Source organism: Oncorhynchus gorbuscha, unplaced genomic scaffold (genome assembly GCF_021184085.1).
Source record: "Oncorhynchus gorbuscha isolate QuinsamMale2020 ecotype Even-year unplaced genomic scaffold, OgorEven_v1.0 Un_scaffold_8:::fragment_4:::debris, whole genome shotgun sequence".
Classification (NCBI taxonomy): Eukaryota; Metazoa; Chordata; class Actinopteri; order Salmoniformes; family Salmonidae; genus Oncorhynchus; species Oncorhynchus gorbuscha.
In genome coordinates, this window is record NW_025745588.1 from 1 (window position 1) to 16,338 (window position 16,338).

Genomic DNA, 16,338 nt, shown 5'->3' on the forward strand with positions numbered 1-16,338 from the left:
ACAGCTGATCGAGTTTCATCAGGAATGCACAATCCCTCCATCAGTGCTCAATAGGCTGAGATTTCTAGGCTCAATTTCTGTTAAGTCCAATGTTTGCGGAACTTGTTCAGTTTGTCTCAGTTGTTGAATCTTGTTTTGTTCATACAAATATTTACACGTCAAGTTTGCTGATAATAAACGCAGTTGACAGTGAGAGGACGTTTCTTTTTTTGGGCTGAGTTTAGTACCAGTGTAGGGTGTTGTTTAAGCCATCATACATCTCAAACGTTTGCCAAGCTCAATATTTCTCTGCACAGCACTGTACGTGCCCTACAGCCAAATCTACCTCCGTAAAAGGCGGTCATTGTGAGTCCCATCCCGTCTACAGGCCCATGCCACCAGTACCATGTGTGAGCGACTAAGGAAGTCCAGGTGATTCAAATGACTTTTTAATTCCTGCCACTGTGAACATCAGTCAGCTTAATGAGAGGGAAGGACAAAAAAAGAGGTGGAGAACAAGACTCCCTCCTTACATTAAAAAGGGCCTAATTACCAAACCCGGGGCACTGCCGCACCACCACTCCACAGGGACCATAACAAACCTGTTTACCAGCCGAGGCAGTGCGTTTGCGTGTGTGTGTGGGGAGCAGCAACCACACGCATACAATACAGATGTTATTAATACAGCAGTCTACGCAATCAATGTAGAAGCTAATGCAGTGCTTATTTATGCAGTTGCTTGCATGGGTTGGAGTGCACGCAGCCTAGGGGAGTCATTTAAATAACAACGTAATGTTCATGTTTTTGTTGTGTGATATGGAGACATGAAACCCACTGGGTAGTTCTGGTGTTGAATATATATACTTTTTGTAAGCTTATTTGATATTATGAACTGGGTGGTTCGAGCCCTGAATGCTGATTGGCTGACAGCCGTGGTATATCGGACCGTTTACCATGGGTATGACAAAACATGTATTTTTACTGCTCTAATTACGTTGGTAAGCAGTTTATAATAGCAATAAGGCCCAAGGGGGGGTGGGATATGGCCAATATACCATGGCTAGGGCTGTTCTTCTGCAAGACACAAAGCAGAGTGCATGAGTACAGCCCTTAGCCGTGGTATATTGAAGCATGATTTTACAGTACATCCATGAATGTATACAAACAGTTTGGTCATATATAGCATTTATTTACACTTTTCTATTTACAGATCTTTGTTTCAAAATTCATTCTCTGTACACGTATTTAAAAAAAGAAAATCACGATCACTCTCCACTGCATGAGATTCACACTTTCACATGTCTTAGTAAGAAGTCATAAGGGAAAGAGGACCAGTCGTAGTTTGGTCAGAAACATTTGAATCTCTGAAAAGAAACCGAGCAACAGTAAAATACAACCCCCCCAAAAAATGTTTTAGGAGGCAGACCAAACATGTTAGGTCATGCCCCATGAGATGCTGACTGCAACGTCCAGTGTGTGTGTGTCCGAGGCCTCCAGCCAGCGGACGGACACCTGGTCGCCACCGTAACCATGGCAACACCGAAGGTGTGTGTAAGGGTTGTTCGGTACATCAAACCAAGTTGAAACGCATAAGGACACCAGAGAAGGCAGCTGCTAGACTTACAGATGTGATTCTGTGGACTCATCGGTTGCGTCCCAAATGGCACCCTATTCCCTATACCGGGCACTAATTTGACCAGGGCTCATAGGGATCTGGTCGAAAGTAGTGCACTATATATGGAATAGGGGGCCATTTTGGATGCAGATACTGTCATGGCTTAGCAAACACCGAGTGTGAGAGCATCAACTGAATAAACGTTCTCGTTTCATTTGCAGAGCTTAAATTAAGGTAAAATAAATATCTATGATGATCATCTGCTATCTCTACATTAGGCACAACTTAATAGGCTCATGTAAACAGTATATATATAAAAAAAGGGAGAGAAAGACATTTGTTTCTTTTAAAGCTGATTCCAAATAATATATTTCGTACAAAAAAAGGGAAGAAAATGGACTTTTATCAAGTGCAGTTTAAAAAAAGTTTCTAATCAACGTGAGAATAGGAAATTGGGCCCGGAGCTGACATGGAGCGCAACACCATTACCGACATGATCAAAAGAAGTTGAGGAGGTTCAAATACAGAGTATTAAGCTGCCCCATCTATACACACACTCCCAACCCACATAAACACACACATCATTGAGGAGTTCATGCAACAATTATTGGTCTTCATCGTTACCTGGCAGGATGTTTTTGACGATAAAAGTGGTACATAATATAATTTCAACGTCTAATTTACATCGTATATCCACCCTCTACGCAAGGGGTATAACAACTCTTAACCCTCGCGGGCCGGAGCCTGTTGGTTTTCTGTTCTACCTGATAATTAATTGCACCCACCTGTTGTCCCAGGATTAAATCAGTCCCTGATTAGAGGGGAACAATGAAAAATAGGAGTGGAACTGGGTTGAGTCCAGAGTTGTGTTTGAGGGCTCTACACCAGGCAAAAACAAACTAATCACATAATTTGGTACGTCAAATAAAAACTCTAAGCAGTCAAAAGAAGGCAAATGGAGAACGTATTCCACCCTAACATCCCCAGTCAGTGTTCCTGAATAGACTGAATAACTGAATGGGCCCTAGTTCTGGGCTGAATAGACTGAATAACTGAATGGGCCCTAGTTCTGGGCTGAATAGACTGAATAACTGAATGGGCCCTAGTTCTGGGCTGAATAGACTGAATAACTGAATGGGCCCTAGTTCTGGGCTATGACCAGTTACAAATAGTCGTCGTCCAGGAGTTTATTCTGACCACAAAACTACTTCTGGGTTTTGAGGAGTATTTTGTACACGCATGGAAATTTGACTATATGGATACGGCTAACATGAAATGTTTCTTAGAGAAGAAATATGAAAAGCATATGCATAACCATGGTAGCAGTTGAAAGGGAACAGTTCGGAGATTATGGGAAAAATTTTACACTTGATTTGATGTGCATTCTACATTTACTGTACTTTCACTGCATTTGTTGATAAAATCCGAAAATACTCTGGATATATTCAGTAACATAAGTACATTCCTGGAAAATGTGTGGTAGGTGCAACACAAGACAAAAAAAATGACAAGGGTTTGAGCGAGAGGACGAACTGGTGTCTCCTTGTGGCCATGTACCTCCCCAAAGTGTGCATAGTTCCTAGGTTATTTCAAAGCACTTTAATGACTCAAAGAAGAGTCTTCAACTATAAGGTGCCTTTTCATGAGCTCTCCTAGCTGTGCCGCTGAGAAACTAGCACAAATACACTTGTATTTGGTTTGTTTGGAACACAACCCTGCATCCCCATCATCACACAATTACTATGGTTGTTAACGCAATCCAAAAACGGTCCATTTGGGTCATTTGAAAGCTTGTTCTATTGCCAAAATGACTAGCTAAGTTATAAAACACGATGTTACCTGCTTTCAGAATGCAATGTATAATCCTGGTGCACATAGAACGGAGTCTTGAGTGCATTCAGGTGCGTGTGCCGCGGCAAATTTTCTTCAGAACAGACAAATATTAGGCTCATTCGGTTCAGAACAACCCCGTGTATGACGCCACATCATCTTGTAACTGTATATCAAACATAGTGATCAGAAATGTTGACACTGTGTATGACATTAGTTTTATGATATGGAAGTGTGAAGTGCACATTTTGGACTCACGGGTGTTTGGCAAGATTATGACATTAAAGCGGTATTTCTCATCTTTCAAAATGTACAGCAATTCCCTCACTCAAGACAAAAATATATATATATATATATATATTTTTTTGGTTTTTATTTTACCAGGTAAATTGACTGAAAACACATTCACATTTGCAACAAGGTCGCGCAAGGTGCTCAAGTTCAGAATGTCCGTCAGTCAAAACCCATACAGTGCTGACATGTTACTGTACAGCCACTGCCCAAATCTGCCATTACCAACCCGTATACGGGTACGAGTTTTCTGGCCATGTGACCACACTAGAAAATCTCCTGGCCTAAAAGGTGACTGCTCACCACTGCACGGTGCAGTACCAATTAGGTAGTGAGTCCTAGGTTCAGAGATGATCGTATGTCAGGGAGAGTCACGCGACACTCGTCCCTCCCTCAGCCAACCGGCAAATATTCCATATCTTACATAATATAGTTCAGCGAGTGTTGTTAGACACATCATTAGATCCAGCCCAGCATGTCAGAGTCAGAACGAAATCATTCATAACAATAAGATATTTCCTTATCTAATTATTCACTTTTAAGTGAATGTGTTTCTGTTTTGAACAAAAACCTACTTGTCTCTGGGGGATTGACTGCTTGTTTTGAACTGAAAGCACTGACACGAAAGAAGAGCTCGATGCCAGCTAGGAATGACGACATGTGTCCTCAGTTTCCTTAGGAATTAAAAGTGACATATCAACCAAGTACAAAAAGACCTCTCTCTGCCCCCCCCCCCCCCCCTCCCCACACCCACACACACACACGGTTCGTTCAGACAATTCATTCATTAGGTCTCGGGACATGTTGCGCCTGCTGTGGAGATCCACTCAATGTGACTGGGCCTCTAGGAGAAGGTCTGAGTTCCTTGGGGACGGTGGCCAGTCACGGACAAACAGTACAGGACAGTCTAGAACAGTCATTCATGTGTCTGCAGCTAGATCTCCACTACCACACTGACTGGAGGTCTGTTGTGGTTGGGGTCTACTTCGATGGGACAGGCATTGATGTTGTTGGAGTGTTGCACAAATGTAATTTCATGGTTAAGAACAAAGAGAAGAGGAGTCAAGAAGAACAGTCGGTTAGAACGGTACACACATACCAAGAAGCAATGGCTTCCCAAATGGCCCCCTATTCCCTACATAGTGCTCTACCTGGGGTTCTGGTCAAAAATAATGCATCTTGTAGAGAATAGGGCGCCATTTGTGACGCAAACGTTTTTGTTTTCATCTACGAGTAAGCAACGGTTGTGGACTGCAGAGGGACAAGAAAGTCAAGGAGGGGTTCCATCCATCCATCTGTCCGCCAGGGGGCCTCTGTCAGGGGTTCAAGTAGCTAGCTGTCAGGGGCCCACACTCATCTCTTGTAGTGGTTGGGGGCATCAGCGAAGGCAAACTTCAACCTGTAGGCCTCAGCCAGGAGCACGCTGACCTCCTCGTTGCCCCAGTGCATGGTGGGTAGGTTCTGCAGCAGAATCATCAGACCCTGTGGGGCAGAGAAAGAAACAAAAGGATTTAGTGGCGCTGAAGGTAGAGAGAGGTAGAGGTAGAGAGAGGTAGAGAGAGAGAGAGAGGTAGAGGTAGAGAGAGAAAGAAGTAGAGAGTGGCAGAGAGAGAGAGAGAGAGAGCAAGGAATGCAGTTAGACACAGACAAATTGATATGGCCAGAGAGAGAAAGACAGCGAGAACCAAGTGAGAGGAGAAGGGCACACCACTCTTTGAACATTACAGTGTGTGAATGTGAAGGTGTCGCCAGGGGCAACAGTAGTGAGAGGAGCTGGGAGGGTGTCTCAGTAAGGAGCGCCTCACACACACCGCCTGCTTTATAACACCAACCAGTGAAGCAGAAGCACCATCACAGAACACACTTACACTTTTAAATCAGGGAGTAATTCTATTTAACAATCCGTCGCGTGTCGTTTCGTTCTGAACAGAACCGCTGTGTTTTTCGTTCCGTTCCACTGCTACGACCAGCATAATAAAGTTCTGAACCGGTTTGAACCAGAAAGGAGTACTGGTTATATTGTTAATTTCTGTTCCTTTTTACTTTACATTTAGCTCATTAAATGACTCCACCAATCAGTGCAGATAGAGCAGCTTTCTATGGACCGGGTAAGCTAGTTGTTTGTATGCTTGATAGACAGAGAATTGTAGGGTGCGACTAAAATGTTGCAGAGTGGGGAGAGTACAAGAGAGAGGGCCTTGGCTTAAAGCTCCGGGCATCATGATAAGACATGCATTATAATGCGTTCAGGATGTTAGTAAGCCTATCATTACTTTACTGAATCAAATAATGATATCCTAGCAAGATACCTAGCTACGGAGAAGCGGCTAATATACAGAGGAACTTTGAACGTTGGAAAAGTTGTCTCAATGCCGAGGCTAGCTAACAAGCTTGTGTGTGCAGCGGCACCAGAATTCAAATTCAAAATCTTTCCTTATTGTTGTTAATAAATCCAATGTGAAACGTGATGATCATAGTATCCTTAAATAGCCTAGAAAACTAGCTGGCAGGAAGACACAAGAAAGAGAAGTTTGAGTGACAGAGTGAGTGCATTGCATGGGTGCTTTGATGGCATTTTTATTTTGTGGGACTGAAAGAAAAATATATGCTTGAAACGTAAAATAATATTATTAACCAGTTCCCATGATTTGGATATGAAGCGCAAAAATGCTAATATAGGTACCACTGACTTGCATCGGATTTATGCCATAAACGCTAAAAAGTTAGCAGTGGCCAGGTAAACAAAACCAAAGCATGGCCTGCTGTCATACCTGGTCCAGAGACAAAAAAACTAAATGTATTTTGTAATTTAGGTGAACTATCCCTTTAACAATGGGGGGGGGGGGGGGGGGGGGTCTTTAAAAAAATGATCACCTAATAGCGTAACAGCACCATGGGTCAGAACCTGGTATTATCAGGATGACTAACTTCTCTGAACAGAAAAAAAACCACATAGGGTGAAGAAACAACATTCTGACCCACAGCTCCATACTTATTTGGCGGTAGGTAGCCTAGTGGTTCGAGCTTTGGGCCAGTTACCGAAAATCTGTCGTTCTGCCCCTGAACAAGGCAGTTAACCCACTGTTCCTAGACTGACTTGCCTAGTTAAATAAAAAATCATGTTAAATAGAGAACTGATAATACATACACGTTGTTGGGGTTGGATTGGCGTGGGGTGTCGTGGGTCCGTTGATGTCCTTTGACCTCTTCGGATATCTCATTGTTACATTGCTTTTTTTTTTTTTTTTTTTGGGGGGGGGGGTCCAAATCGGACGTTAGGTACTACAATTATTGAATATTATGTCAATCCTATAAATTAAAACAGCCAATTTGTGTGCAATCAATCATAATTATGTTGCAGGAGTGCTTATATTATTTGTTTCTAAACTACAGAAACCATTTCAGATCAACCTGAGGTGGTCGGTGTCACGGCTTTCTGAAATGACTTGGAACGACGAGAGACAAAGTAAAAAATAAAATAAAAAAAGCCTTATGGAGTTACAGTTAGCCCCAGCCGAGCCCCTGTCAGACCCCCCCCCCCCCCACTAGATTTATGCACTAGTGTGTGTTAGTGAGGCTGGGACGGCAGGACCTCCATCTCCAGCCTAATAAAGCCCTCTGACTGGGGCCTCTTGAGGGTGGAATGAATCTGGTTAACACTTCCTGCAGTAACAGAGACAGGCCCGACCTGGGGTGACAGTGACATCTGCGCAAAATGCTTTCCCTACCATTGCACTGTGTAGCTGCCTACTTTGGTTCGTCCAGGCTAGTTCTTTTCCCACCCCACACAGTTGTTTGAAATAAGACTGCTGTGTTTACATGTCTCTCTGTGCGCGTACCTGCTTGCTTATGTGTCTGTCTCACATGTTCACAACTCCACCAGCGCCAAACACTGACTGACAGAGAAGGAGAAAAGAAAAACTGACGACAGATATCATTATTAATGCAAATCAATTCTGACGCTCATTTGAATATCTGACAACACACCGCAGGTTGCATACAAATCACATGTCCCAATAGTTTCGGAGCTATCTGAACATTCACAATAACATCTGCTAAATGTGATTTAGCTCCAGTGAAGGGAAATCTTAACGCTACAGCATATAATGACATTCTAGACAGTTCTGTGCTTCCAACATGACAATGCCCCCGTGCACAAAGCAAGGTCCATACAGAAATGATTTGTCGAGATTGGATTTGAAGAACTTGAGTGACATGCACAAAGCCCTGACCTCAACCCCATCGAACACCTTTGAGATGAACTGCAATGCCGACTGCGAGCCAGGCCCTAATTGCCGAACATCAGTGCCCAACCTCACTAATGCTCGTGGCTGAAAGGAAGCAAGTCCCCACAGCAATGTTCCAACATCTAGTGGAAAGCCTTCCCAGAAGAGTGGAGGCTGTTATAGCAGCAAAGAGGTGAAAAACTCCATATTAATGCCTATGATTTTGGAATGAGATATTCGACGAGCGGGCGTCCACATACGTTTGTAGTGTATGTGGGAGCATTTGAATGGACAAGGCCATGTTGTTTGTTGACTAGTTTAGTCAGAGGCACAGTGTTAGTTTCATTGTCAAACATCCTAGAAACGCAAACGTGAGAAAGCTGGATATGGCGGTCGAGCACAGTGTAAAGTGCTGCATATAATGGTACATAATGGAATATATGGACATCCAGAGGACATTCTATCGGACAACTCATAGGTATTCAGTGTCCTACCTAATGTATAGAATAAGCTAGTAGTCAAACCAACCTCCCTGGTGACTGGCTGGTGAGAGTCCTTCATTCATGACTTAAACATTCTAATGACCAGCTGTTGGCTATCATTGATATTCTGCTAATGAGCTTAATATACCTTAATTACACACATCTCACAGCCTGCTGCAGAAATCACTTTACTAACACAGGTAGGGGCACAACGCATGTGTCTAATGTCTGATTGAGTCACATTGATCACGGCATCAAAAGAGGCCCCTCAGAACATCGGAACAACCAACAGCCTCTCTAAAGAAGCAAGGCCAGCGGCAGAAATGCACATCATTTAGAAAAGGACGGGTCCATGTGCTGAAGCATCCTCTTTAGGAATTAGAAGGCCTTTCAAGTCGACCACTTATGCAAAGTACAGTTCCAAGCACCTGCACAAAAAGGTAAACCCAACACCCATCGACTCAATTGTACACTGAATAGGACATTCCTGGATGGTGCTCAGATTGCATAAGTCAAATGAAAACCCTGGTACTTCTCAAGAGGACTCTGCGGTCTTTTCTCCCCACAGAGTTAATGAGAGATCAAAGTGGATAGATAGAGGGTGGACTGTGTGTGCTTAGCGTGTGTGTGTGTGTGTGACAGTGCTTCTTGGGGATAGTAATGGACTAACACATTATGGAAGATTTTAGCTCTGGTTTAACCGAGATGAAGGCACAAGCAGAGACACAGCCACAGACCCAGAGGAAACCTCACAGACCCAGAGGAAACCTCACAGACCCAGAGGAAACCTCACAGACCCAGAGGAAACCTCACAGACCCAGAGGAAACCTCACAGACCCAGTAGAGATGAATTCACAACCCTGTTTCTCCAATCTGTCCTCGAGTCCATTAAATCCCCTCCTAAGATAGATGCTCTCGCTGCTTTCTGTTTGGCTCTAAGACAATAGCGACATGTATTTATTCATCCTCTCTGAAATCACTGTATTGAGGCGGCGACTATGGTTACTGAGACCTGTCCGTATCGCAGGCGGCACACAGCGAAGCGGGGGACAGAATGAAGCAGCTTAATTATTTAGCTGTGCTTTTGGCTCACTGCGGTGGGTCTGGGCCGAGCCAGACACACAGACACAGCGATAAACTGCAGGTCTCGAATGACAGTCTGGCTGCAAGGCAGAGCGCCGCACCACAGGCCACTGTTGTTGGGAGTGATAACTACTTTTAGGAGATTTGTGAGTAAGGATGAAAAAAAAATAATCGACTTAGCCCCCTCGTCAGTATCAGAGTCGCATAGCACCCTGGTGTGGTGTTTATTGATCACTGATGGAGAACGCAGGGGCAGTCACTATCATACTGCAAAGAAGTCTCAACCCTTCTACTGTGTACGGCGCTTGCACGCACCAACGCAGACACAACCAACTAAACGCCACAGACGGGTGATTGATTACGGGCGACTTAACCAACAGTTCTGTTCATCAGGAGGTCCTGGGTATTGTGGGTAACATACACGAAGGGCCACACAAGTTAGCAGGAGAGAGCGATGCAGGGGGAGAGAGAGAGAGCGATGCAGGGGGAGAGAGAGAGCGATGCAGGGGGAGAGAGAGCGTGCAGGGGGGGAGAGCGAGCGCGATGCAGGGGGAGAGAGCGAGCGCGATGCAGGGGGGGAGAGAGCGAGCGCGATGCAGGGGGAGAGAGCGAGCGCGATGCAGGGGGAGAGAGCGAGCGATGCAGGGGGAGAGAGCGAGCGATGCAGGGGGAGAGAGCGAGCGATGCAGGGGGAGAGAGCGAGCGTGCAGGGGGAGAGAGCGAGCGATGCAGGGGGAGAGAGCGAGCGATGCAGGGGGAGAGAGCGAGCGATGCAGGGGGAGAGAGCGAGCAATGCAGGGGGAGAGAGCGAGCGATGCAGGGGGAGAGAGCGAGAACGATGCAGGGGGAGAGAGCGGGAAACGATGCAGGGGGAGAGAGCGGGAAACGATGCAGGGGGAGAGAGCGGGAAACGATGCAGGGGGAGAGAGCGGGAAACGATGCAGGGGGAGAGAGCGGGAAACGATGCAGGAGGAGTGTGTATACAATTACATCCACAGTATTGTTTTTTCTTTTGTTTTTCCCCCTACATTACTCCTTTCAGTAAATGCCTCTGTTGAGTAGATTCATACGGCCCATGTGAGAAAGTCCATTAAGAGTGTATTAAAACCAATTTACATGGGAGGTCCTGCCTCCAGCACTCTACCTTCCTCTCTTGCTCCTTTTCTCTACACCTCTATTTGTCTCTCTCTCCCTCCGTGTGTGCGCGTGCACGCGCTACAACTACACCAGATCACTCTCGCGTGGTGATTCATCAAGCTACATGCAGTTTAAATGAGTCTCCACTCACAGCCCAAGTTTGGACAAAATTACAAGTTTTTCTGATGAACGGTGAGGGCATTGTATTAATCAGGCAGAAGTTTACACTTTCTCATCTCTCAGTGTAATAGACTCAAGGCCATAACTCACAATTTGTTTGTAGTTTTTTGCCATTGATTGAATGCCGGCTTTTGTATGTGTACAAATACACTCCCAAAAATTGCATCATTTCCATAATTTCTTTTGGGAGTAGAGATTGATGTGTGGAGCACGTCGGATGCTTGTCATTTAGCTTCTAGCTGTTGTGAGTTATGGCCGTGAGTCTATTAAGACCTCTACACTGAGAGATGAGAAGGTGTAAACTTCTGTCTGATTAAGATACATGTCTGTCCTGGTAGTTGTGATAGAACAGATTGGGAGTGTGACTGCCTCATATGTTGCTGCCATCACAAGCATATCCCACAATGCTTGACAATAGGATACAGAGACTGAAGTAGCACTGGCTTTTCTAAACCATCCGGAGAGAGTATACACAGGATATACATATTGAAATGCCTCTGGGATTTCGATACCTTGGTCTCAGAGTACACTCAAAAGGATATACAGAAATGAAAGTAGCATTGGCATTTATTTCTATACCATCCAGGGTATGTACACTCAACAGGATTTACAGAGATGAATATTGCATTGACATGTCTATACCATCCATACAGAGTAAACAGTGCCTTCAGAAAGTAGTGATACCGCTTTACATTGTACAAATGTTGTCTTGTCAAAATTGATTAAATAAATTTTTTTACTTCATTATATTCCAAAAGTCAACTATGTACTTTTTACTCCATACATTTTCCCCCGACACTCAAATGTACTTGTTACATTTTGAATGGCTCGCATGACAGGAAAATAGTCAAATTCATGCATGTATCAAGAGAACATCCCTAGTCATCCCTAATGCCTCTGATCTGATGGACTCACTAAACCCAAATGTTTTGTTTGAAAAATGATGTCTATGTTGGAGTGTGCCCCTGGTTACTCATAAATAACAAAAAACTAGAAAATGGTGCCATCTGGTTTGCTTAATAAAGGGAATTTGAAATTATTTATACTTTTACTTTCAATAGTTAAGTATATTTTAGCAATTACATTTATTTTTGATACTTAAGTATATTTAAAAACAAATACTTAAGACTTTTACTCAAGTACTATTTTACTGGGTGATTCACTTTTACTTGAGTAAAAGGTAAGATACCTTAATAGAAAATGACTCAAGTATGACAAATTTGGGTACTTTTTGAAATATAGAAATATCTCACTTACATAATCATTCCCAAACCTGAGTCAATACATGTTATAATCCCCTCTGGCAGCGATTACAGTTGAGTCTTTCTGGGTAAGTATCTAAGAGGTTGCACACCTGGATTGTACAATATTTGCACATTATTATTTCAATTCTTCAAGCTCTGTCAAGTTGGTTGTTGATCATTGCTAGACAGCCATTTTCAAGTCTTGCCATAGATTTTTAGGCCAATTTAAGTCAAAACTGTAACTAGGCCACGCCGGACCATTGAATGTCGTCTTGGAAAGCAACTCCAGTGTACATTTGGCCCTGTGTTTTAGGATATTGTCCTGCTGAAAGGTGAATTTGTCTCCCAGTGGCTGTTAGAAAGCAGACTGAGCCAGGTTTTCCTCCAGGATTTTGCCTGTGCTTAGCTCTATTACGTTTATTTTCAGCAACAACTAAATGTCATGCCTTGCCGATGACAAGCATACCCATAACAAGAAGCAGCCACCACCATGTTTGAAAATATGAAGAGTGGTACTCAGTGATGTGTTCGGCTGGATTTGCACCAGACATAACGCTTTGTATTCAGGACATAAATAATAAAACCTGAACATAGAGGTTTGCCATAACAAAGGGGTTGAACACTCACGCCATTGAGCTTTTCATTCATTTGTAAACATTTCTAAAAACGTTTTTTTTTTTTTAAGAATTGCACTGACATTGAGGTATTTTATGTAGGCCAGTGACAAAATCTCTATTTAACACTTTCTGAAGGCACTGTATACACTCAAAAGTATAGGCCTACAGACATTGAAGTAGCACTGATATTTCTATGGTATAGAGTTATACACAGTACACACTTTCCGGCCCTCTTATAATAATAGAGTCAAAGCAAATGCATTCAACATGGACATTTAATCAGTAGAAAAGCAGCTGACATTTAAAGAGTTCCACTTCCGTCTGACAGACATTTAATTGCGTTCAAGCCGTCTGTGTAACTCCTTTCTCTCTGGGCTAGGAGTGTGTGTGTGTCTGTGTTTGTATGTGTGTGTGTATGCGCCCACATCTGTCTCAAGGAGAAACACACAATGACATAGTGATCTTCGATTTACACCAAACTAATAGCTTTGTGTATACATCCCAGTCAGGCTGAAATTAACTTTCCAAATGACGTTCCCAGCATTTATTCAATACCAGATAGTAATGAAATCACAGAGAAAAGGCATGGTGTCTGTATCGAAGCCATTGCTATTCATGCTACATGAAACATTTGGTCCTCATTTCAATTTGATGAATTCTAGGAAAGAAACAAGCTCTCCACTCTTCTGTCCCCTTGACCTTTCGTCACTAGCTGACTGGTCCAAATGGAAAGGCACCATAGAGTATAATTTGATATGATAGCCTTGGCATCATCTTTACGAATACAGCTACAGGCCAGAGGGTTGGACAGATCAAGAGTTCTAGCATAGCGCTACGGTGAGCCAGTTAGAGCCAAAGTCTTAGTCAATGTTTTTGGAGTATCTAGGGTATGGTGGTAATGTAGAATGGCAGTGAGTGCTTCAGCCTTCTGAAAACAGCACCGCAGGCACTCTGCAATTCTTCCAGAGCCCTGAACAACAGTGTGTGTGTGTGGGAGAGACGTAAAGGCAGAGTTTGTGCATGTGTGAGAAAGCAACAGTGAGAGAGAGGTGAGAGAGAGGGGGGGTTGGGAGAGAGAGAAGTAGAGTTGGTGTGTGTGTGAGAGAGAGAGAGTTGGTGTTGGTGCCAAGTAAGCTATTGAGGCAGACAGAGATGCCAGTTACAGTCGCAGCGGTTCCCAACCACCTGAGGTGGATCAGTAGAGAGAACATTTTCAAAGAACATTCTGCCTGCTAGTTTCCAGTTAGTCATTTACCTGCTTAACCAATCAAACAAGCATGAACTCTTTCTCATTTGTTTACTTACAAAATTATTATTTTCTCACCGTTTCATTACACTGCCTATTAGGCGACTGGGAGGGCATCAGACACTTCACTTCCCTGTGATGCCTCCACTCACCTCACTTCAGTCTGTCGGTGGACCCACTCGCCCAAGTAGAGCATCACCAGCCACAACATTTGGGATGCTTTTAAGGCATGAATGAAATCTCATACTCGGAGAAAGTGTAATTGGAGTTAGAAAGAAAAAAATCTCTATCTTAGAAAAACCCCATAGAAAATCTTTACAAGGTAAAGGAGAAAACATCATTTCTGAACTTAAGCAGGAAAATAATATTTTACTTTTGAAGAGAGCCTACTACTACAGGTTAAACTCAATTAAAGCATACGATTTAAATGGCAAATTAATCTGGTAAACACAGCGCTGACAAAACTAATACACGTCAAATAAGTTAGAATTTGAAACAATGGTTTAATTAGAAACAAAATCCTTTAATTAGTTACACTATTAATAACCATTTTAAAAGCTTCTATATAAATCTGATTTAAAAAAACAAAGACTCAACAACACTTCAACAGACAAAAAAAAAAAGAGTCAGCCCAAATAAACATTAAACACGTAAAACATTAGGGCGTAGAAAAGCACCAGGAATGGACTGCTTTCCCATATAAATGTATTTTACATTATGGGACAAAATAGTGTTCCCATTTACTGAAATGACAACACACATCACTCAATTCAGTGCTTCCGAGTTACAGTTGAAGTCGGAAGTTTACATACACCTTAGCCAAATACATTTAAACTCAGTTTTTCACAATTTCTGACATTTCATCCTAATAAAAAGTCATAGTCAGTTAGGATCACCACTTTATTTTAAGAATGTGAAATGTCAGAATAATAGTAGTGAGAATGAATTATTTAAACTTGTATTTCTTTCATCACATTCCCAGTGGTCAGAAGTTTACATACACCCAATTGGTATTTGGGAGCAATGCCTTTAAATTGTTTCACTTGGGTCAAACGTTTCGGGTAGCCTTCCACAATAAGTTGAGTGGATTTTGGCCCATTCCTCCTGACAGAGCTGGTGTAACGGAGTCAGGTTTGTAGGCCTCCTTGCTCACACATGCCTTTTCAGTTCTGCCCACACATTTTCTATAGGATTGAGGTCAGGGCTTTGTGATGGCCATTCCAATACCTTGACTTTGTTGTCCTTAAGCCGTTTTACCATCTTCCATTTAGAAGACCCATTTTCAACCAAGCTTTAACTTCCTGACTGATGTCTTGAAATGTTGCTTCAATATATCCACATAATTTTCTTCCTCAATTTCCCTTCCACATCGGTCCCTCCTGCAGCAAAGCACCCCCACAACATGATGCTGCCACCCTCGTGCTCCACGCTTGGGATGGGATTCTTCGGCTTGCAAGCATCCCCCTTTTTCCTCCAAAAATAACGATGATCATTATGGCTAAACAGTTGTACTTTTGTTTCATCAGACCAGGGGACATTTCTCCAAAAAGTACGATCTTTGTCCCCATGTGCAGTTGCAAATCGTAGTCTAGCTTTTTTATGGCAGTTTTGAAGCAGTGGCTTCTTCCTTGCTGAGCGGCCTTTCAGGTCATGCAAACTCCCGACTTCAACTGTACATGTATCAAACAGTTATTTCAGTCTGCACGACACAGACACATAAGTTGAATAAATTGTGACAAAAAATAATAAGAACTCATAAGCAACAGAATTACAAAAGATCTTATCAGACTTGATACATATTAATCAAACAAGGTTTATTAAAACAGACACTTAAAAACAACTACAAGAACAAGTTTCAGTATAATACATTACAATAAAAAAAACAAAAAGGCTTCCAATCATCTTGAATGTCCTTTTCTAGTCAAAACTTTGGTACCCTTCAACTTTCCAGAAACAAATAACACATTATGTGATGATATTTCTTTAGAAAAGGGAACGAGACAGGGATGCCCTCTCTCCCCCCTCCTTTTTGCAGAAAGTGACAAACAACAAATATGTAAAGATTACTTTATCCCGTTCCTCAACAACATGAAAGCATATCTAATAAAATGGGACAGTCTTCCCATAAATCTTAAAGGTAATATAAACCTCTTTAAAAATGGTATGGTTCCCAAAGTTTTTATATTTATTTTAAAAAGTATACTCAGCCATAACAGAATTTAAATGGGCAAATAAAATAGAATAAATAGTAAAGTATTGCATGCTCATAGTTCTGAGGGTGGTTTTAACCTTCCAGATGTAGAAATGTATCAACTCGCCACCCAAGGCTTTTACTTGCAACATATAGTTAAATGCACTAGAGGAACAACGGGTACATACTGAAGAAGCACATGATCATCCCCAGAATC

General features: G+C 42.6%; 1 protein-coding gene across 1 annotated transcript in view; it reads right to left on the reverse strand.

Annotated features, from left to right (window-relative positions):
• Positions 1-1,147: 1,147 nt before the first annotated feature.
• LOC124019264 (TBC1 domain family member 22B-like) overlaps positions 1,148-16,338 on the reverse strand; it is a 119,874-nt gene continuing 104,683 nt past the window's right edge. The window contains exon 6 of the mRNA XM_046334640.1: positions 1,148-5,197. Within this exon, the coding sequence (XP_046190596.1) occupies positions 5,069-5,197 (129 nt within the window). The 3' untranslated portion in view covers positions 1,148-5,068. The remainder of the gene's footprint in view (positions 5,198-16,338) is intronic.